Consider the following 24,046-nt stretch of genomic DNA (forward strand, 5'->3'; position numbering starts at 1 on the left):
TCAGTTGAATCAATGCCTTTTATTAAGAGTGCTGCACTAGTGTAATGGCTGTAATTCTTGCCTTGCAAATAGAAGGTTCCTGGTCTGAAACCTGGTAGATTTTTGTTGTTGTTGTTAATTACCATTTTCCTTTCCCAAACTTCCTACTTTTCCATGTGCTCTTTTTTAAAAAAAAGAAATACAGTACTGCATCATTTTACCAGTCATCTGAAGTAGAAGTCTAATTTTAGTTCCCAGGTAGCCTTTGTATCTAACATACAAAACCACTTGAAATTACATGTATAAACTTTAGCATGATCAACCTCCTGTTCTTATCCCACTTGACTTGTGTAGCAGCTTGTATGACATCTCGGGCTCTGCATGTTGGGCTAGTCTGTTTGAATCACAAAACAATCATCTTTGTAATCTGATCTTATTGGTATTTTAAAAAAAAGACTTTAACAAATAATCTCAAACTATTTCTGACATTCGTTGGAGATAAGTACTGTGGCATTCAGTATTAACAATATGTCAATTGCTTCCTTATAAAGCATGTTATTCATAACACATGCCACACAAAATCATTAGTTAATGCTTCATTTGGGAAGTAAATGTTGTGAGTGCTATCATTTCTTAAAATTATTTTCATTCTCCAACCTGGATTTTCTGGGTAGACTTTGACCTTCAATTCATTGTTAAGAAATGGGAAGTATCATGTTCAATAGGTTTAGTCATACATTCCACCTATTTAAACTGGTGTAATGTAGTGATATATTTCAAGCTCTATTTAACTTTCGGTATTATGAATAATAGCATTGTTTTTAAAAAAGAAACCTTCTTAATTGCTTTTCATTGGCATCTTCCATGGCCATTCCAAAGCTCTTTAGATTTTCCTGAATGCATTTTGTTATAGCTTCAGGAGGTTTTAAATTAACACAGACTCGTGCAAAAAAAAAAAAAAATGAGCAGGCCCCTGCCCATCAACCTAGTGTGACAAAACCCTAGGTTTTGGTATGGCACAGCAGTGCCTCCTAAAGCATCTAATAAACTGACCACAAATTAACTGGCCTGAATAAATCCTTCCACACCATTAGTCTCCCCAATGTGATCCCATTTCTATAATGGCACAAATGGTGAAAACTTAATGTAAATTTCTAAAATTGCACAAATGCAATTTTATAATTGCATTAAGGATTATTAGGAAGGTAGGTGTATAGCCACTAGATTTGCAGCTAGATCCAAAACTTTAGAAATGGAGCATTTTCCTTGAATAGACAAAGCAACAGTTAATCTCTATAAGGAGGCTGGTTGTCATTCTAAAAATCTGAGATTAGTGCTTAAGCAGTAGGAAGAAAAAAGAAAAAGGAAGAAGGAGGGCCTGCCTAACAATTTCCAAACCAGTGGCAAAGATCTCTCTTCAACCCTCCTCTTTGCAATATTTCAGAACCTGTGCTGGACTCCAACAGCTTATTCTAACATGTAATGTGGAAGGCTGTTTGTGCTGAGTTTATTTGCAGTTCTGTGTTTGTTGCCTTCTGTATCTTTTTCTGAATAAACTATCTAAAGAATTGTCTTCATTGGTTTAATAAGTAAATTTATTGTTCAAACCTTTTTATTGTATAAGGCTTTATGATGGCACAGCTATCCTTTGTGTTTTGGGATAGGCACCAGATTTCTGTGTTTCTGGGCCTGGGGCAGGAAGACCCCAAGTGTCTTCCTTTCTATTTTTGGGCTGAGTTGGAAGAGGAAGAAGTCCTTTTAAAAAGGTTAAGAATCTTCCAGCCAGTCAGACTAGGATGCGTCAAAAGATTCGGCCTAACTTGTGACAGCCTATGGTAATTATCTTCTACTGGGGAATTCATTCATATTTACTGAGGGGAAAGATGGCTGAGTGAGGTCATATTATGCACTGTACATCTTTTGTATATAACTTCGTGACTTACATGGTATGTGCTATTTGCATGATGGTATCATGGTGCATGTGATGTCCTTGTGGCAAGTCCAGCCCCTCATGGATTAAGTGAATTCAGTTGATGATTTGAGATGATAATTCCAGCTCCTGAATAACTACAGATATCAGTATAGACAATTGTGTAATCATTGCCCTATTGAAATGTAGGATGCATTTAGGTCTTCATGAGGGAATGTAATGGGCACATTCTTGGCATGTTGAACATTTTCTTGTCTCACCTGGAGATTTGAAACAATACCGAATGCCAGCCTGTCATTAAAAGTCTGCACTAAAGCTGCAATATTGAACATACTTTCAAGCCAATAGTAAGTAAAACAATAAAAGATTGTGCTCCATAGTTTGTTGTTATACAGAGATATCTAAAGTATGGCCAAGACTAAGCACATAGAGGAGCTAATTTATAGCTAAATATTGGGATATTCCTTGGATCTATTCTTAGCTATTCTAAGCTTTTTAAAATCCCATTGGTTTCCTTGGGAAAAAATTTAACTACATCAAAACCAATAAGGATAAATACTATTTAATTCTGGCTTCATAGTGCCCTCTGCCTAGACAAAGTACAATTAACTTGTCTCAATTTCTGGCTAATTTAGAGTCTGCCTCAAGCCTTTTCCTTTGATATTTGTTAAAGTATGTTATTGCCTTTTAAAAGGAAACCAAAAGAAAAAAAAAAGTAAGGAGAAAAACACCATGAGGCAGTTGTGCTTACGTTTTGCATTGGGGTAGCCATCTGTGTCCAGACCCAAACAGATTAGAATGTAAGAATAACTAGAGCACATTTGATTATTTTCACAGAATAGAAGACCAACTTGCACATATCTCCAGTTTGGAGTGTAAGTGTCTCTTGGTAGTCACGGCATTTGCGAAAGAGCCTTAAACTGGCTTGCTGCTGTGTAACCTGGCCAGCGCAATCTTTTCTTGAAATGCCCCGGCTGCAGAGGTCTGCAACTCAGGTGTGACTTGCTTTCCAGAGTCAGGTATCCATTGCTTAAGGCTGATGCTTCCTGTGTGGGAACGCTGTGGAGATAGAAAGCTAGCTAGCTCTGCTGGCAGGTGAGTGTAATCTGGCTCCACAGACGCCTGCCCCCCCCCACAGGCTTTGGAAGGGGAGGAGCTGAATCCCTGAGCTCAGGTGTAATTCTTCGGCATTGATGCTCCTCCTCCCCTCCCCTCCCCTCCCCTCCCCGGCTGCAGGCTTTTCCTCAGCCCTTCAGATTAGAGGAAGTTGCTCAGATTCCTTTGCTTTCAGCCGAGGCCTGGGCTGCTTGGCAGGAATGGAGCCAGCTTGGGAAGAAGTATGACAAAAAGAGGGAAAATATGGACATGGTAACTGCTCTTGCCAGAGGTTGGGTTTGTGGGGCTGGGGAGAGAAGTACATGTCTTCTGTTTACCATTTAATGGCTTCTCGATGCAGGGGGGCTGGCTTGCAGCTTTTTATGGATCGCTGCCGCACGCAGTAAGAAAGTGGGGTTGACTTGGGGGGAGTGGAGTGGACTGAACAGGGAGGCCGGAAAATGCTTTGGGGATTAGTTACACTTTTGATTAGTTTCTAGAGCAAGGCATGATCTTCCTGCCTCTGCAGGGCTCTGGTTTTTCTTTTTCTCTGCCAAGAGTAAAGCACAGCATCTGGACCGGTGCCACAGTTGTGCTCCAGAAATACTGAAGCAGTTGATGATTAGCTTAAACCCTTACTTACTTTCTGTGCTGGGGTTTAGTGCTCCATTTCTGAAGTGAACTTTATACATCTGCATGCATGGCTTCTCTACAAACATTCCTAGCACTTCAGAAGGGGGAAATTCTTCCTTCTGGGTGGCTTCTCTTTACAATCGATTTGTACCTGTAATCTTTTATATAGGGCTACCACAGGCTGCAAAAATCTGGCTAAAACTGGAATGAAGCAAAGAGTTCAAGTTGTCTGTCTCTTTTTACTGCCACCTTTTTTTACTGTTATTTGGATTTTGCAGCTCAGATGCTGTAGCCCTAGTTTCATTATAATTCTGCTGAACAGGCAGTGGACTAGACTGTGCCATTTTTTACTTTGGGAGCTAAAAAAGTACATAAAGTAAAATCCGCTGAAGAATGGCAGTTGCTTCTGAGTAAATACAGACCAAATTGTACTAGTAATTTAAGAGCCCTGAGATAGTTGGCCTCTACACTTGAAATCTTTCAGTTTACTTTTCTTTCACTTGTGAAACTACCCAAGTAATCACTCCTTTTCTCATCCTGTTTCTTCTTTTCTGACATTTTGAGAACTTGTGGGTGGATTGGTGGGGAAAACCTGTATGAATAGATACTTCCGGGCTGCAGCATGTGTCAGAGTGTGCTTGTAGTCCCTGAAGCATGTGGCAACATGTGCCTCCTAAGGTCAGAGTATTTACTACCTTGATGAAACAAATGATTCTTCCAACATGTTCCTCTTCAGATTTACAAAATTGATAATAGATTTTTAAAAGTGCAGCTATAATGAATCTCCCCTTATAAAGCTTTGGGGAGTATTGCACTGTTCTTGTACCCAAGATCTTACCCCCACCCAAAATCTCTTAAAAAACTCCTTGGACAAAAAGATCTGATTTTCTGCACTCATTGTTGCGTCTAAGGATAGTTTCCATCCATCCTGCCCTGATCATTCACTTTATAGGATTATTGTGAGCTTAATTAGAACTTGGAGAGAAAAATCATTTGGGTTGCTTTAAGACAGGAGATACAATAAAAAATGTAATTGTATGTTATGGCGCAAACAGCCCTAACTTTGATCATGTTGTCATTGTAGAACATAAGTGACATATGAATCTCTCGTTTTTTAATAAAATATATTTGTACCAACCAATAGTACAATTACAAATCATAGAGTTGTATTGACCCATAATGTGATTTATCTGATCTTGTTCTAGTGATGTAAGAGAACACAACCATTGTGGCTTGTGAATCATGGTTTATGATTTTATGTTAATCATAAACCTTATCAGTCATCTATGGGACTGAGGTATCAGGAAAAATTCTAGGATTATAGTTTATGTTTGGGGCTTTCTACAGCAATTCCTGGTTTATTAGGTGAAATATTACATTACCACTGAACTTGGGGGAATTTATTTCAGAGGTGTTTGCATATGGAAAGGATTTCTAGTTAGCAAAACAGATTCCCTATCTATTTCTACTCCACTGTGAGTTGCTATACCTTGGTTAGAAAGATGATGTGGTAACGGATTGTTTGTGTTAGGCCTCTCAAGTTTGATTTTGGGGTAGGAAAGAAGGGAACTTTTCCTCCTGAATCTTGCATTAGGATATCCTGCCTCTACAATTATGGTTTAACAAGATACCATAACAATAAATCAGATTTGTGAAAGAAAGGATTAGAATGGATCAGAAGGAAAAAGAAGAATTTGTAAACTTTCCCAGTTCTGATGAAGCAGAGTGAGTGATCTGCTGTGGATGCATCATGCCACTGCAGAATCCCTGGTTTTGTTAGAGCTACATTAAAATTCCAGCATGCTGTGACTGTGCTTCATGGGGAAATAGTTCCACCTGTAGTGCTCTTTAGAAACAGAGTCATCTCTTCTGGATCCAGCTCTGTTGTTTCAGCTGTGTTTTAACTCATAATACCATAATTCTCCTCAGAAATACAATCCCTCTGGGATGCCTTGCTGCAGTGTTGTGGCCTGGCAAAGGCTTCTGTTTTCACTGGGCCATCTCTGCGTATCATCTAAGAGAATTCTGAAATAAAGGAGCACCTGGTTTTCAATAAAGAACCATAAACAGTGGTGTGTGTTTGGGCTCTTTTTTTTTTAAAGCATGCAGATATTGTGCCCATGCTGCAGACACAATGCTGTTTATTTAATCTTTGCTGCTATTGGTTATAGCCATAACTCTGCATGGTGTTTTAGATGAAGATCAGTGGGTTTCATTTATCTTTCTTGTATGGCAGTGTTAATTGCAGATAGATTCCAGTTTCAACTAGACTCTCTGGCTTGGTTGGTTGTATTGTGCAGCTGGTTGCTCTAGTACAATCACGACAACTGAAATATCCCCTAGATGCTTTACATCACACTGTTTAATGTGGAAATAATGGAGTTGACTGCGAGGGGTTATTCAGGGGAGACTATTTGGTATTTAATAAGTTAGATGCAATTATACAAAATTCAATAACATCTCAGGACAAAGCTCAATTGTGTTGCTTTCTCATTAAAGGCATCAGCATGTCTCTTTCAGCATAATGGAACTTCTGTCTAGGGTTGTCTGTTTCCCCAGATTTTCTGATTTCTGATGCTATTTTAGGATAACACCAGTTAACATACATGTTCAAGCCATTCAAATTAGTACCACTGTCTTCCTCAATGTGGTGGCCTCCAAATGGGCAAGAGCTATAATTCTCAGAATTCACTGTCAGTTCTGGGAAAGGTAGTCCCAAAATATCTGGAGGAGATTTTTTAAAATAGTAAGGAATAAATGATTACAACAAAGTTCTGGGCCATGATTTGTGGGAGTTGATTTCTGGTGCCAAATGTTATGGATGCAAAATGGGCTGTGGTATTTTAGGTGCTCCTTCGATTCTCCCACCCCCACCACACAACTTTAAATTGCATGTAGCCTATTAATGGCAGAAGCTAGAGAGAAAAACAAGGGCAGTTGTAATTAAGATGGATTTGACTTAGAGTACTCTACAAGCAGACTATCAGGAACTTTCCAGATAAATTTTGACTTGAACTCACACTCACTCTAGTGATAACGGTTAATGGTAAGTAGGAAATATAGTCCAGGAGTTCTGGAAGTTACCAGATTAACTACTTCTGGAGTAATCCAATGAAAAATTCTTTTTTACTAATAGTAGGCAGTTGGACGTCATTATTTTCCTCACTACAAGGATTTCAGTCTTTCCTTGTCATGTTTCTGTTCTGCTTCCTTTATTTATATTAGTATTAGCTCCAATATGCTAATGACTAAGCTATTACTGTGATACTGTGGATATTCAGATGAGGCTTGGGAAGACTTTCATTCAGTTCCAGCCTGAGTGACAGAGTTACCTTTTCACTCGGTGCTGTACTTCAATGTAAGCACTGCAATTGACAATTGCTTTTCCTCTTTTTGTCAATTTTAGGAAAAAACCAGAGACTTTGGTGCCCTTCGAGCAATGTTTCAAAATGATTCCAGTTTTTCTAGTATGCTCCTGGAGTCTGCAAAGAAGTCTCCTGCCAAATTCATTCCACATCAAAATACTGATGGCCGTTCTGTATCCTGCCCCACACCAAAACCCTTGCACCAAAAGCAAGTTCCAGATCCTGAACAGTTAACCAAGCAGTTCAGTTACACATCGCAGAAATTGGAAATCATGCAAGTCAAGCCTGTGGTGTTCCCAAAGGTCAGGTTTCATGAATTGTCGGAGGTAGGGAAGAACAAAGATAGGAAAGACTCAAACTTCTCTGTGGCCATTTGCAAGAGGGCTTCATCAGTGGAAAAATTACAGAAACCACATTCAGAATCTTGTCTTTCTCCTCAAGAGTCTGAGAGAGCAAGCAATTCTTTTCGCAACACACTGCACATTTGGGAAAGTGCTTTAACACAAGGTGACCAGAAATGTAGTGCAACACCACCACAGTGTACAAACAGGACAACTTCTCTTTCACACCCACAAATTATTAATGTTGCTATTTTGACAGAGGACAAAGCAAAAATGGCTGAACATAAGCAAGGGATGGTCCTTGATGAGTCAAAGCCTCCATCCCATCTACATAGTGAACCTGTTCCACTTCCTACAACTTCACCTCCAGTTCCTCCAAGAAGTCATACAAGCCTAGGAAAAGTGGTTGCTGGTTTTTCTCCAAGTAGTTTGAACAATTTGAACAGGCTAAGCAAGGTCTCAAATGGTAAATCTCTTGTTTTAATATGTTTTGCTTTTCTGATACTAAGCCAGTTATATTTGCTTCAGATAGGTCTAAGAAGAGGAATGTGAAAGGTCATAGTCACAGCATAAGCAAAAGTAAATAGTTTATAGCTGCTTCCTGGACTTGGGCAGTTTTCCTTTTATGTGGTTTAAGAAATCTGGGAAATTTAAGATGTTTTAGTCATGCTTGTCTCCCTACTTACAAATGAGAGTCTAAGTAGGGTCTGTTCAGATTATTTGTATTATTAAGTTATTAAAATAGATATTCACTCTTACCACAATTGGGGAATGGCCAATAACATTTTATTGGCTGTAAAACCTGGTATTAATGTTTGGGTGGTGGCAGAGGGTGGTGAAGGTCCATATCACACCAGCCAGCATAGAAAATACTCCCCTTCTTATTAGAATGCTAATTCTTAAACTGGTGTAACTTTCAGTTTTGTTTCAAGGCATTTGAGGGGCCAAAACTCAGAGCTTTTTCCAACACATCTTCAAATCAGCTTGCTACATAGGCTCTGACAACAGGGCAGCTAACGCAACAGTGAACTGCATGCTCTGTTTCACAGATTACAGCCTAATTCTTGTAGGAGATGGATAAAGATTAAGCTTTCTGACTGTGTTATTTCTCTATTGTTTGGTGAAAGCCTTGAAGTGATGGCACCCAACTAGTTACTAATCAGCATATGTTCTTCATAAATATTAAGCAATGTGCCTGCTCTTATAGTAACCATGGAGAAAGAATGCTGTGGCTCCCCAGGCAGGCATACAGAACTTGCTGTTGTGGCTGCTGAAATGAATTTTTGCAAACTCAGGAGGAGAAACCTACCATCAGGAGGCTCCAAGCTTGACAGTCTTCACAAAAGCTAGGACCAAGGCCAGCACTGAAGGAGATTAACATTTAGTTGTTTTTGTCTTACTGGAAAAAGTTGCCTTACAGGAACTTAATATTAAATGGCACTTTTGCCAACTCACAATGAATGCAGATGATTCATATGATAAGAATTTGAGTGTAGGCTCCAGGATTTTCTCTCGACTGACCTTTCTAGGAGGTCTTTCAGTGCTGAGTCACAGGTTTTTCCCATTTTTTTCTGAGCATAGCATACAGTATGGCAGTGATAAAATAGATAAAGTTCGGCAAGATAGTACCAATCCCATCTTATTAACTGTTTGTTTTCCAGTCTGCAGGCAGGAGAGATGCACCATTACATCCTCTTATTCATTTCCCTCAGCAAAAGAATTGAGAGACTGACTTGATTTTGAAAGGTGGCATACAGGTTCTTAAATCGTTAACTCCATAGCTAACATGGCTTTTGGTTGCTGATGACCTTATCCATCATGAATTTGTCCAATGCCCTTTGGTTCCTTAGATCAACTATATAACTGTGTGAAGAAGTATTGTATTTTTCCTGACTTTCCATCCTGCAGCCTCGTTGGATGACCTTAGGTTCTGTTATGAGAAACATCCACAGCATGGACAAAATAGAAATTATTTTGTTTTATTTTATTTAGGAAATGTATATGGCCATTCATCTTAAGCAAATAACTCTGGGTGGCTAACAATTTTATTCATGTAATCAAATTTATATGGCCTAAGGCAGTTTCACCGTCTGATAAATAAATAAATTAAAAGAAACTTCTACTATTTTGTCCATGTTGTGGTTGTTTTTATTTCGTACTGCCATGCCATCCTCTCACTTTTTTTTAATCAGAAAAGTCCTAAATCTAGGGAAGTTGCTCCAGGTCTTGGATGATTTGGGCTGAACTGCTCTCCTTTTTCAATTCTACAATATTCCAAAAATAAATACACCATAAATGTGTATAATCTATTGCCCATGCAAAATGTGCACAGGTTTGGTTTTGTTTTTTGTTGTGCTTTGAAGTAGATCACTTTAAATTTGCTTGCATTGAACAGCATTTTCTTTTTAACTGTCTGCTGCTCCAGTTTGGAGAACTCTTTCTGGAACTCTTCAGTTACCTTTTTTTGTCTAACTATACTGCACATAAGTTAGCCATCTCAATGCTTCTATTTAATTTGAGATTGTTAATGTTAAGCACACAAGTTCCAATCCATCTTTTTCAGAGCAGAACTAAATCTTGATGGAACACTCATTTCATTATGCACCAGCTTCCTTTTCTGATTATTTTAAGCAAGTTGCATCACAGAGAGCTTAGGGAAACCTCTTACCTACTAGCTCCTGTTTTGGACCATACAGGATGATAATTAGCACATCCTGTAGTTCTTACTTGCTTCTGCTTGGAAAACTGTTACTGAGCATGTTCTCACAGGGAAAGTATCAGATATATAGCTTAAATCACTGAAATGCAAGACAGCATTATTTTTTTTGCAATCCCCAAGGTCTCCACTTTATTTGTTTACTACATTTATATTCCAGGTTTTCTCAGAAAAGTGGCATAGATGGGGAAGCAATTCCCTTAATGTTATCCCATAACAATTTGATATAGGTTGGGCTGAGAAGGAATGACTGGTCCGACATCATCCAGGGATCTCTCGGTGTTAATGGAGTCCTGAATCTGGGTCTCCCAATTAAGTCCAATATATTTAAAATTGCCTCCTTGCTCCAGATTAAATGGCAGTATGATTTGCTGCCAATTTAATCAGAAAAGTGCAAGAATAAAAATCCAAGTATAATCCTTTAAGGCGAATGTATTTTAAGCTACCCTTCCCCCACTGAAACATCATGAGAATCCTGGCCCGCTTTGCTTGAATGATATTCTTGCATCACTGCTCACTCATTGCAGTGTTCATCCATCAAATAAATAAATTGGAAAAAGAAGTATGCCTCCTATGATCACAAATTTGCCCGTTCGTGCTGTAACACTAGGATGAGTGATTCTCCCCTTTCTTCCCGAATGCTAGGAATTAGTGGTTTGAATGCTTTAAATGATATTCAGATTGTTACTCTGGTACAGATGCTGCCAGTTCTGCAGCCAAAAGACAGGTGCATGTGTACATTGGCATGTACCTTCCCTTCATAATTCTAAGAATAGGCAAGGAAAGTGTTGGAACTAGAAGAAAACAGTTTATTGTTTCATGAACATGGTTTATTTCATGGATCACAAATTCCACTCTACCAGTTTTCCATCCCTCCTTTCTCAAATCTTAAGACTGTCTCATTTCTTTGGTGCAGAAAGACAACATGATGGTGAAGATGCCAGGCTTCCAAAAATCAAACTTCTTCCTTCTATCAAAGAGCTTGGTCCTCCTCCAAAGAAACCGCCAAGACCTCCCAAGGTGGATCTTGGTGCCTTCCATCAGAATTTTCCAGGTAGGGTGTATAGTTTGCAGCATTGCAAAGACATGGCTAGTAGATCTGCAGAACTGCAGTTATTTCTAGTGGGGTGAGGTATTTATTTCAATATATCCTGATGGCTATTGAAGAATAAGAATGTCATGAATGATTAAAGCCAAAATCAGTACTAATTGCAACCAATCTTTCATATCCATGTCAAAACAAGATAATTGTCTTTAATTGTGGCTTCTCTTCTCTTCTCTTCTCTTCTCTTCTCTTCTCTTCTCTTCTCTTCTCTTCTCTTCTCTTCTCTTCTCTTCTCTTCTCTTCTCTTCTCTTCTCTTCTCTTCTCTTCTCTCCTCTCCTCTCCTCTCCTCTCCTCTCCTCTCCTCTCCTCTCCTCTCCTCTCCTCTCCTTCTAGTTTTGGGCTTCTCAATAATTTGTTTTTGTGTTTAAATTTCGAAATAACAAAACAAAGGAAGTAAAGAAGCCATTTTAAAAAATACTATTATAACAATGGGCTATTCTCTTAAAAGGTTAAAAGAACTTGTGTTAGTTATTGAAACATCTTGTGTTATGGGGACTATGTACCTCTGAAAGTATTTGAATATATTTACATATATACCAAGTATCTAAGGAATCAAAGGATCACAACAGAAGACCACATAGACAAATGAATATATTACACCTGCTTTGCAAAATGAACAATGGTAGACTGGTAATTAAATTCTCAAAAGATTGATTTTTGTTCTTGGCACACATGTGTGAAAGCATATCCTTTCTCTTAATTCTCCCTTAACCATTTAAAAAAAAAAAAATAGGGAACTTTGGTGCCAAAATATGTTTGGCATTGCATTAGAATTCCACTGTAAAACTGAATTTTATCTTAACTTACATAGAATTAACTTAGCAATCTATAGACCTAAGAAAATAACTATATCATAACTTAAGTGCCTTACCAAGCTGAAAAAAAGTCTTCATTTGAAATCACAAAGAACTTTGTGAAATTTTCACTACATCTATTTCTGCTTATTCACTAATAATATTTCTCTAAGAATTTATTCATTTAAACTGAAATTTGGGGTTGCTCTTCTTTTGTCCCACAATTCAATAATTGATGTTCTTGACTACTCTAAGGCTTTCCGCCTCTTTCATGTTCTTCAGTCTGTAGTGTCCTGCATCATACTAACTGACATCAAGTTTCAAAGAGTGACAAACATCATCCAGTTTTAACCCCTTTCATCCCATGCAGGCTTATAATGAAATTTCAATTTGGACCATTTTTCTCATAGTCTTCTCCAGTATTAGTCCAATAATTAATCCAGTCTGGGATAAATTTGTGGAAAACCAGGGACCTCTGGAACTTTTACTGAGAATGGATCTCAGTAAATTTAACTTCTCTGTTACACTGTATGATTGCAATAATTATTTCCTTGAAATATTTGTTTTCAGATGATGCAGATGATGCATACTTGACTCCTGAAATGTAAGTGAATATCTCTTTACAACCTAGGTATTGAAACCTATTCAATTTCTTGTATGTGTATGTTTTGCCTGTGGTTTTGGGTTTCTGTGAATATTTGTATACAATCTTAAAAATGAGATTCCAAAACTGCCCATGTGTGTACAGGTATGTGTCCCACCCACAGCTTTGTATGTATGTATGCATGTATGCAACAGCTGGTAGGTTTGGCAGAGAAAATCCATAAACACCTAAGTATGTCCCATCATTACTGGCCTTCTAGGGTGGACATGATTACACCAGCATTCTTTGCATTAAAGCACAGAACAGGAATAAATTTATGGGTGCTATAACTCTGTTTATAAAACATACTGTAATTGAAAAGAATATTTGCTTCAGGAAATATTCCTAGTGTTTTACCTTTCACTACCTGTTGCAAAAATCATTAATGCAAAGCACTGTTATGAACTACTTGCTTTATCTTGCAGAGATGTTAGCAACTGAAGCAATCCATCAGTCACAGCTAGCTTTCTTGACTTGTATCATAATTTTTGAGCAGCAGGCCTCAATGCAATGCTGTTGATATATTTGTAGGTTTGATTGGAAAATAGCAAGCCTATATCCCAGTCTAATCTATTTTATAGGCTAGCTCTTCTTCCCTTCCTGCTTTATACTCAGAACAAAAGAAGAGAATTAGGTACATTGCTTTGGAAGACAGGCAGAATGTAAGTGTAATGCACAAATCATCGCTAGCTGGGCTTAAACCAGGATATACTGTAAATGTTTTTCATAGACAAAATTGAAACGGTAATGTAAATATTTGGCAAAATATTTCCTTGTTGTGGTTTTTTTCTTAAATATTACAAAATTATTACTTCTCTTTGGACTAAATCCCTTTTGTACCCAGCTGTCTTTTGCTGGTACTCCTTTGAGCATGAAGTATGCATGGTCTGTGCATGTGAAATAATGTGCTGGTTTTTCTTTCTCTCCAGCAAGAGAAACTATTTCCCCTTCTCCTTCATTCTCTCTGGCTTGAAATTTCTGAAGTTCTATAAACTGAGGGCCGCAAATACTTACATCAGCTTGATCCAAAAATGCTTAATCCATAGTTATTGTTATCAGTGAATTTCAACAGCAGATGTGGATTTTAAGCACATTTGTTTGCATGTCTGCAGTGAATGTGGGGTTAAGATATATAAGTTATTGTCTGGTAGGTTCTGTTTAGACAGCTTTTGGAACATGGCTTGTGTTTCTGGACCTTTCTTGCTATGGACATATGTGTTTGGGTATCTGGTACTGTGATAAGCAGACAAATGTGTCAGCGCCAATTAACACTGCTCATATCAGTGCAGCAAGATGTGTATTATAAGCTGGTGAGTAAACTTCAGAAAGATGACTTAACTGCATGAAGCTATTGCTTCCGTAAGGTTGAGCAGAAATTGTCCGAATGATGATTGGATGAGTGAAAGTCACTCCCAAGTCAACATTTAGCAGTTTATTAGTTTTTCTAGATGTACAAATGACAGCTTGGGTTTTTTTTTTTCCTTTTTTTCTTTAGGTAGCACTCTTAATTTATACTTCAGCTTTATGGTCATAGCAATAACAACAACAACAACATCAACAAAAAAATGGCAAGACCTGGATGGTCCATTACCATCTTTCTTTCCCTTCCCTTCCCTTCCCTTCCCTTCCCTTCCCTTCCCTTCCCTTCCCTTCCCTTCCCTTCCCTTCCCTTCCCTTCCCTTCCCTTCCCTTCCCTTCCCTTCCCTTCCCTTCCCTTTCATGGTATTTGATTGTACACCTGACGTCCTGCAGTCCCCAGTCCTCTTTGACATATGTTGGGTACATTATAATGCTTAATAACAACAAGGATGATTTGGCCATGCTCATCCAGCAATAAGCTAGCTGAGCCACATGCTTCAGCTTCTGTCAAGTCTAGCTTTTGATATTCGTGCAGGGATCAACATACACTTTCAATACTTATAAATGGGTAAAATGCCATTCAGGTTTTTCATTCCCTGTGCTGGGTTTTAGATTTTTTGTTTGTTTGTTCGTATGAAGGGGTTGTGCCTTCGAGTCAGTGTTGACTCCTGGCGGCTGCTTGGAGTCCCTGCAGTTTTCTTGGCAAGATTTTGAATTGGTTTGCCATTGCCTCCTTCCTAGGGCTGAGAGAGTGACCGGCCCAAGGTCACCCAGCTGGCTTCATGCCTAAAGCAGGGCTAGAACTCATGGTCTCCTAGTTTCTAGCCTGGTGCCTGAACCACTACACCAAACTGGCTTGGTGGATGCTGGGGATTAGATAAGTGAAATGCTGAGTGTTAGGTGATTTATTTATTTATCCTTGTTGTTTAAAATCCTTTATTAAATTCTATATGATCTGTTGTGACTGGTTAGCATATGTTGACCACATAGCTGTTGTCTAGGTTCTGGAGAACTCAGCGTATCTCCATTCAACTAGATGGAGCTGGCATTCTCAGTCTTGGATGTCCATGTTTCTCAAAGAATCTACTGAATTATTAATCAGTTTGCTCTCCTTCTGTGCCCATATGCTTCATACAGTCGTGTGAAAAAGAAAGTACACCCTCTTTGACTTCTATGGTTTTATGTGTCAGGACATAATAAAAATCATCTGGTCCTTAGCAGTTCTCAAAAGTAGGTAAATACAACCTCAGATGAACAACAACATATGACGTATTACGCCATGTCATCATTTATTTTACAAAAATAAAGCCGAAATGGAGAAGTTACTGGACTGATTCCAACCAATATACTCTACGCCTCTGAGATGAAGGCATCAGAAATATCCAAATGCTTTCATTCTCTTCAAAGTTCTTTTTCATAAGATGATAATGGTACAGTCCTGTGATGGAATGGAATTATGAAGGCCAGCCTCAGGGAGATAAATATTTTCCTAGCTCCCCAGAAGAGTGTGGGGGGAACAAGAGGATGAGACTGGCACCTCCCGGAGGAATTCACACTGTTGTGGCTGGCTGACTTTGGGAGATGGGGTTTCAGTCTGGGAAGATTCTTGCTAGAGGTTGTAGCTAATAAACATAACTGGACTGAATTTGCATTGTCTCTTGGAGTTCCTTGGGCTAGGCCTGACAAGTCCATTCCTTTGTTCTCAGTACTGAAATGGAAGATTTGAACACCTATGAAGAAACCATATACTGCCAGAAACATCAAGAGAACTGTCCTGATTCTACTCAATGGCCTATACATTGTGAGTTTTATCTGTTGTTTCACTTATGCATGCTGTGCGGTGTACATTGCTCATTAGATGTGCAACTACTCCCGAAGCTCATTAGCTTGCAACTTGAAGGAATGTGGTGATTAATACTGCAGCAAGAGGGGACGCGGTGGCGCAGCGGCTTAATGACGCTGAAAGTTGCTGGCCAGAAATGTTCGACGCCTCAGCAGTTCGAGTGCAGCCTTCGCATTAGCAGGGTGAGCTCCTGTTTCCTCCCTAGTTCCTGTAAACCCAACAGTTCAAAAACTCACGCGAGTAGATAAATGGGTACTCTCACTCTGGTGGGAGGAAAAATGCTGGCGGCGCCTTGCAAAAAGGAGTCGGGAGCAGTTGCTGGTAAGCGCGAAAAACCGCGTGCGCCCGAAAAGGGCGCGAAGCAACGGAAACCCCGCCTCCTGCGCTCACCAGCTGGGCTCTGCCCTAGGAAGGAGGCTCTGGCAAACCACTTCCGAAACAATTGCCTTGAAAACTGCAAGGACTCGTCCAAGCAGTCACTGCAGAGTCGGTAACGACTGAGCGCAGATAAAAAAAAAAAAAAAAAAACTGCAGCAAGTATTAATACTTTGAGAAGTTAAGTAGCAGATGTGAGAAATTAGTTGACAGGCTTTTGAACAGTGGTTTGTTGGGTATGATTTTTTTTTCACTTTCTTTGCTGTAACTGTCATTTTGGCTTTTATATCGTTTCCTGGTTATATGCTTCAACCCCATTTATCTAGCTGTTCTCCTGCTGTTTTTTTTTCTTTTTCCTTTTTGTACTATTTAAACAGTTTTAATCTCTTATCTATATGACTCTGAAAGGAGATGATCTTTTAAATATTTTTTGTTACACAAGTTTTCCATTTTTAAGATTTAGATGTGGGTGGAATGAAGATGACTTCTAATTGTATTAGTAATTCATGGAATCTTGCAGTTTTAGTCTTTAAAAAAACATAATTTAGGTTCACTTTGTTTGACATGTGATCCTGAACTGATAATGTAAAAGAGCCTGGATGGAAAAGGTAAGTTAATACAGCAGTGTAATAGTTATTAGCAATTTTATAAAGCTAGTTAAATGAAACTGCACAGTGGAATATACTAATTTCTACAAAACCTTGATTCTAGCATCCAAGCCTATGAAAAAGGAAGATACCAAGGTATGTGCTCTCAGTCTGTAGTTTGATGAGATAATTGGAGTGAAAGAAGAAAAGTATTACGATGGGTCAGCACACCAAAACTTGGCTTGCTATTGCAAATATCCTTCTTTACAGAGGACATCCCTCTATTTCAAGATATACATCCTTTATCTTATGGATTATTGTCTGTCTGTAGCAGTGTTTCTCAACCTTGGCAACTTTCAGTTGGGTGGACTTCAATTCCCAGAATTCTCCAGCCAGCTATGCTGGCTGGAGAATTCTAGGAGTTGAAGTCCACCCATCTGAAATGTGGCAAGGTTGAGAAACACTTGTCTATAGCTAGCACCTAGACAACAGAAGATTAATATTAAAGTAGTAATGCATCGAATTTCAGCCTTTATTGTTTTGGAACTGGTTATCTTGTTACTTCAGGACAAAATTCTTTCTGTTATTACATTTAGAATAATACACATGCAGTATTTTACAAATTATAGCAAATTACTGGCTCTTTTCTCTACATAGCAATTTCATTGAAATCAGATGAAATTAGTCCTAAAGTCAAGCCACTGTGGTGATAATTTCGTGCTATTGGCTCCATTCATCCATTGTGTTGCATGTTACAAGTATATAACCAAAATTATATAATAGTAACATAAACACGTCAGATTTAGTCTATCAATAGAACTGAAAGTTTGTTGAACATACAGGAAAATTCTCAAGCAATTTTTCTAGTAAACTAATTACTTTTCTTCCCAAATGTTCCATATGAGAATAGAATGAGCTGAAGCACTGGAATGTCTACAAGCATTAAAGGAGTGTTTTTGAGAACAAAACAAGAGCCTTGAGAAATAATCTGGCATTATATATCCCTCCATATAGGTTAAATGAAAACGTTGGCTGTATCCAAATGAGTTATCTTGCATGCAGGCTATTTTTCTCATAACTTTTCCTTTGCCAGCCTACTTTTCCTTGTGCCTCAAAGGTTGCTCTGGGAGATTGGCCAGTGTTTGAAATGACAACCCATTTGGTGCCACAGATTAAAGTCAGGAAGGAAAATTTGCTTATGTATATTTCTTTGCATGCTTTGGAAACTTTGAGTAGTGTCTTTTGAATTCTTGCCACATTTCATTAGAAGGACATAGAACACAGATGCAGACCAAGATATTCCTTTAAATAATGTTCCTTCAGATCAACAAAACTATTGTTTTGTGACCAATCTGTGAAAACTAAAGTTTTCTTCTTTGTTTTGCACAGAAGCAACCTTATTGCTACAAATAGGTTGAAGGAATATTAAGACAGTAATATTCAGGGACTATTGCCTTATATGTGTGTGTGTACTGATTGGATTATATATGCACAAAACTCTCTTGTATAGGGTGGTGTGTCTCTCTTGAAAACCTCAAAGGCTGCTACCTGCTTTACTCACTGATGTTACAGGATATCTTTTAACTGGGAAAACTGAATAGCTAACATTGAATATGTGAAATAGCTCTATTTTCTTCTTTCCCCATTGGAATTTTCCACTCATCTAGTGTAGTATTGCCTTCTCCTATTTTTTGGCTTGGGAAAGAAATAGGACATGCACTTCCCCTTTACTTAAAGGTTCTATCAGCTCAGTGGAATTGACTCTTAGGAATTCAGCTTGGAGAATGTTTTCTTATGAGGAAACATGTCTATGCTGTAACATGAGTAGAAGGTGCAAGATGGAGACACATTAAACAGATCTGGCCCTGGACAATGCCTGATCAGAAATTATTTAGTACTTTATTTAAACTGCTTTGAATTCCATGGTAGAAGAATGTTGAGGTGCTTTGTGTTATATCATGAATTTGGCAAGGGATGTTTTGAAAGGGCTCTAACCCAGGCGGCATAATGCGTGCTAACAGGTTTGCAGCCCCAGAGGTATATTCATTAAACCCAGAATCAGTGGGAGTGAGAAGAACGTGCTTCAGGAGGAAACAGATCAGTCTTTCTCTGGAGGAGGATTGACAAAGGATGAAAATTGTGAGTAATTTCTTGTTGCTGTTGCTGCTTTACTCTGAGTTAAGTGAGACTTACTCCCTTATACCTCTGCACCCTTAACATCTCTTGACAAGACATCCTTTATATCTCTTGTCTTCCTGGAAAGGACGGAAGACCTGATGTTTGTATATCTGGGTTGAAAGATGAGATACAATTGCAAGAGCTGGTGTACAATAATGGTGAAGAGTGCAGGTTACAAATCGAAAAGCTCCTAGTTCAGATCTCTTAGAATGCCAAAAACCAGTCACTGGGATGCCACATGCAAGGATGCAAGAGTTGGACTTGGTCCACATGCCCCCCCCCCACCCCCGCTTTCAAGGAAGCAGCCTCCTTGTGTTTGTGAGCACTAGGCTGGCTACATGCTGTTATCTCTGCTCCAAGTGTAAAGTACTATGATGGTAAAGCCTAATTCTGCTATTAAATGCTTATGTAACCCCTACAAAAACTATTAGTCTCCCACAGCATGATTGTATGAAAGATTAAAAAATGGAGTGAGGTAATGGACTTTGGGGAAATGCTTAAGATGCTCAAGGATCAAATGGAGGTTCTCAAGTATGCTTGTTTCAAGCTTTCCTTCTTTCTCATGGTCCAAAGACAAAAGCATATTCCAAGAACATTGGAGATAAATTAAATCTGCCCCCTCCAGATAAGTTAAAGATAATTTATCTCCTATGTTCTTGGAATATGCTTTTGTCTTTGGACCATGAGAAAGAAGAAAAGGTACCAGATTCATCAGCTTCATTACTTTATAGCAGTGTTTCTCAACTCTGGCAACTTTAAGATGTGTGGACTTCAATTCCCAGAATTCCCCAGCCAGCATGCTTTATAGGAATTGAGTTCTGTGACTGTAAGTGCCACTCTGAAGGATTGCTTCAGCCCACTGGCAATATAGATGCACACTCATGGCTAAAAATGTTGGCTGCTTTTCCCTTGATGGCATATTTTGGGATGCATGCATAGAAAAAACAGATGCACTCTTCATAACTTTCCCTTGGATTTTCAGAATTCCACGTTGCAATTTCAGCATTTAGGCACTTTACTCTTTTATATATGTTCAGGAGAGCTTGAAACAAGAATTCTGCTTCAGTTTCAGATGACTATGTATGCCTGGAGTCCCTGAAAACAGATGAAGGGAAATGGAGCCCAGATCTAAGAACTGCTAAATTGGAGCAAGCTGCAGAGGGAGTGTATGATGATGTGGAAGGAATAGGGAGAGACCTGTGAGTGCTTCATAGGCATTTAGAAAGTACATGTAGATTTAAGCTTTTGAAAAATTGTGATTCTTAAAATCTGAAATGCACCTTTGACACTACTCTTTTGAAAATGTTCTATTGCAGGCAATCCTCTGATGCCTACAGATCATTTTCTTTAGATTCCAGTAAGTATGAAAATAACACTTCTCATAGAACAAAGTGGGGTTGGCTATCTAACTATCAAAAGAATTTATGCAAAGGTAGTTCTAACTCTTGAAAAATCTTCCAGATTCCTAGTGAATTCTCTATACTACCCAAACCATTGGAAAGAGCATCAAAATTGGAGTGTCTGTAGACAGAAAAAACAAAGCTTTATTTTTTCTTCCTGGTTGAGACTCTTTTAGAAAGAACTATAAAAGGCTTCTGAGTAGCGTGCCAGTGGCCACACTTTCAAAAGTAGATGGTGCCAGGACCAAAACAATATTTAGTTTAATTTAGGTACATTAAAATTCAGCTTATATGACCACACCCCATATATTTAATAATGCCCCCTTCTGTCACATGAAAAATGACAATTTGTGGCAAATTTTGGAAGGGCTTGGGTTTAATTCTCAAGGTTTTGAGGACTGTGTGTGGTTCTAGAGCTTTAGATTATGTACACTCTCCCTCCAGTTGGCCATAAACCTGCAATCATTTATTTCAAAGTTTCATATCTAGCAGCACATGCTTTTCTGACATTCTGAATGTTACCTCTGTATTACCCCAATGTTTGTTTGTTTGGGATACTTTTTTATTCTACTTTTATATTTTTATAATTTTTATTGGAATCTTGGCATTTGGTAAGCTTGGTTTTCTTCTAGGTGACAGTGTTACTAGATTAATAATAAAACATTTGCAAGAAGAAAAGCAAGTTCAGTAGACACTGAGATCCCAACATTTCACGCTTAAGCTACACTTATTCTTGGTTTATTTTTAAGTTTTAATTTTTACTTTACAAACATTTCATAATGCCAATACAATAATAAAGGAAGTCAAGTAACATCCTCTAACTAGTAACTTAAACCTTATTTTTCAGATATCCTGGTTATATAATAAACTCACATTGGGTGTTTCTCTCTGACTTGTGACATATTCAAACTGCAGATTTGTGCATACCGGTCTGATATGTTTTATAAAAGTAGAACGACTGTAATACTTATATGCTAAATATTTCTATTTAATATATTTATGAAACATTTTTTGTTGCTCTTGTTTTGCAATTGTTATCCAGTGGCCTTCTGGGAAGTCATTGTTTGACTGTGATCCATTCAATGGGATTACATGTCTGTCTGTTATCTTTCACAGCACAGCAAATATTCTAGGAATAAGGTCCCCCCCCCCACCGCTTTCTCGCTCTACTAAATATGTAGAGTTTATGTGAAGTTGTTAGTCCTCAAAGCCTGAGTAATATATTCTGTCATCTCCAAGTCTGAACTCTCCACTTTGCTCCTTAAACTAACTCTGCTCTTGTCAGTGCATGGAGGGATGATTAGTTGCTCACTCCATTTTTTCTTAGTATATCATTCATTTCTTTCTCCCTTGTTCCAAAGGAAAGATATATGGGTCTCTTCCAAATCATCCTCATTTTGTTAGGTTAGGCTGATTGATAGTAACTGGCCCAAGATGGCTTGGTAAACCGTGTGGCTAAACAGGTCATGCTTTTTACTGGCAATTTTATTTGAAGCATCCTCAGTTAAAATCTCTGGAGGTTGATGTTGTACTGTCAAATTAAAAAATCATCCTTATTGACACACTGACTTTCAATGATAGTACTCATTCCACATGGTGTGGCTAAGTTATGGTCATTGAATTTTTAATGTTGATTTATGTGAACTTTCCTTGTCAGGAGCAGTCATGGTTTTGAACTCATCTCCGACTCAGTTAATTTAAAGACTCTTATTTATTGGTTGGTTGATTTTATAGTATTAGTAACCGGCCCCAATCCAAAAGCTCTAGGTGGCATATGACAAAATGGGTGTGTATATGTGTAAATCATCTTTTTTAAAAAATCCAAACTAATTCCTTGCTCAGCCATGAAATTTACTTAATGATCTTAGTTGACTCACTAAGTCAGAACATTTGAGCACTGCAAAGATAAAAATGAGATCACATTTGGGCTATACTGAGTTCTTTGGAAGAAAGACAGGATATGAGTGCAACTGATAATAAAGCCCAGAAATTAATATATACAAGAATATGAAATAATCTGCTAGCTAGATTAATAACTCTTTGGGGTTGACCTTTCAGGTGATTTCCCTTCCCTGTCCTATCCTAATGTATGCTACAGGATTGCCTCAATCTGAGACAGTTACAGGACACAGTAAAAGCCACAAAGATGTAGAACCTTAAAGCATATTCTTCTGACATATTTTTGAACAGAAAACATGTGCTTGTTTTCATTCCACACTCTGTGCTTGTTTTCATTCCACTTTCTTCTCTTGAAGTTTAGAAGTCTGTTTTGTTTAACTCAAGCCCAGCTCTTGGATATTCCAAAAAGAGTTTGGTTAGGTTATTAATGAAGTACAATAAATTGATGATAGAACAATTTTATGTGTTTGCTATATTCCCAGATGGCTTCTTTTCTTACTAATACTCAAAAATTGTTGGCAATGGGTTGCTTAGCCACAAATATTGTCTTTATTGCTTTACATTTCAGATGATACCTATGAAGAAACATATGAGGATATTCAAAGTGAAGTTCAAAGTGAAGGTTATAATTCAGCTAAATCAGAGTGAGTAGGTAATTTTTGACTGGTTGTCTGAACTTTTAGTCCTTTATATGACTGAGTGCCTTGGCCTCTTTATATACACTTGAGGGGAAAACTGGTGCTTTTTGCTACAGGCACATTAAAAAAGGAGCTGTATTTAGTCCTGTCTTCTTGGCAATGCTCAAGTATGTTTACTGTATTGCTACATTTCCTTTTTGGAGTGTAGGAAATATTATAGAATCATACAGTTAGAAGGAAACTTTGATGTCATCCCATCCAACTCTCTGCTTTGTATAGGATGCACTATATCATCTCCAATGGATGACTGTCCAGACTCTATCTGAAGACCTCCAGTAAGGGGAACTCACCACTTAATGCAGGAACCTGTTCCACTAGCTGGCTGTTTGTACAGTCAGAAAGTTTCTCCTGAAGCTTAGTAGCCATATTTTATGCACTACTTTAGAATATCAATGGAACAGACTAGGCCCAAATTTCCTGACCTGGTACCCATCAGAAGCATTGGAATAACTGCTTACAGAATACCTAACCAGCATGGGCCAACAGAAAACCTTTCACCCAATTTTGGGAGCTTAAGGTAGAAGACCATATTACCTGAAATAGTCTGGGCTATCCTTCCCTACACTGGTGCCCTTTGGATAATTTGGAATTGATACCTCCCTTGCCATAGCTAATCCCCAGCCAGCATGGCCAAAAAAAGAATCTTTGTCTAATAAAGTGGTTAAACTTAGCTCAGAATTAACTTCCGCCCTAACAGCAAATGAGAAACAGTTGCTTTTAGTAATAATTTATGTTCTCTCCCATCTTGCCCTGCCAGAATTTCTAGAAAAGGAATTATTCATTCCAGGAATTATAAAAGGTAGGTGTTCCTCAGTGTAATAATGCTAGAATATATAGGCTTCTTCTGACTTGTTTTGGTGTCGACATGGAACATGGTTGTCGGTGCATAGGAAGAATGAACTCCAAATAGTCTGCCTTCTGCTTTTACATGTGAGGGTTTTCTTTCAGCATGTATCTACTCTAAAGTTAACCAGATGCTGAGGCACAAAGAAGTTGTTGAAATTAAAATGGTCTTTACTCTGTCCTAGCCTGAATTAATTTAGGAGATGCCCTAAAATTGTCTGCCTCTGAACACTGCTTCCACATTTCGATTCACACACTATCT

The 24,046-nt window shown here is 38.3% G+C and overlaps 1 protein-coding gene across 6 annotated transcripts in view; it reads left to right on the forward strand.

Moving 5' to 3' along the window:
- The first annotated feature begins 3,134 nt into the window (after positions 1-3,134).
- FYB2 (FYN binding protein 2) overlaps positions 3,135-24,046 on the forward strand; it is a 37,025-nt gene continuing 16,113 nt past the window's right edge. For 2 of the 6 annotated variants that reach the window (XM_088153941.1, XM_088153943.1), the window contains exons 1-11: positions 3,135-3,246; positions 7,044-7,809; positions 10,976-11,113; positions 12,530-12,563; positions 15,668-15,762; positions 16,891-16,922; positions 18,788-18,905; positions 20,011-20,143; positions 20,261-20,301; positions 22,812-22,887; positions 23,699-23,740. In XM_088153941.1, the coding sequence (XP_088010067.1) occupies positions 3,226-3,246; positions 7,044-7,809; positions 10,976-11,113; positions 12,530-12,563; positions 15,668-15,762; positions 16,891-16,922; positions 18,788-18,905; positions 20,011-20,143; positions 20,261-20,301; positions 22,812-22,887; positions 23,699-23,740 (1,496 nt within the window). In that variant the 5' untranslated portion in view covers positions 3,135-3,225. Of the gene's footprint in view, positions 3,278-7,043; positions 7,810-10,975; positions 11,114-12,529; positions 12,564-15,667; positions 15,763-16,890; positions 16,923-18,787; positions 18,906-20,010; positions 20,144-20,260; positions 20,302-22,811; positions 22,888-23,698; positions 23,741-24,046 lie in introns of all 6 variants that reach the window. The other 4 variants (XM_088153944.1, XM_088153945.1, XM_025168286.2 and 1 more) reach the window with 3 other exon arrangements.

This window comes from Python bivittatus, unplaced genomic scaffold (genome assembly GCF_059951505.1).
Source record: "Python bivittatus isolate LINGU-HERP-01145 unplaced genomic scaffold, Pbiv_v1 ctg000700_np1212, whole genome shotgun sequence".
NCBI classification, from domain to species: domain Eukaryota; kingdom Metazoa; phylum Chordata; class Lepidosauria; order Squamata; family Pythonidae; genus Python; species Python bivittatus.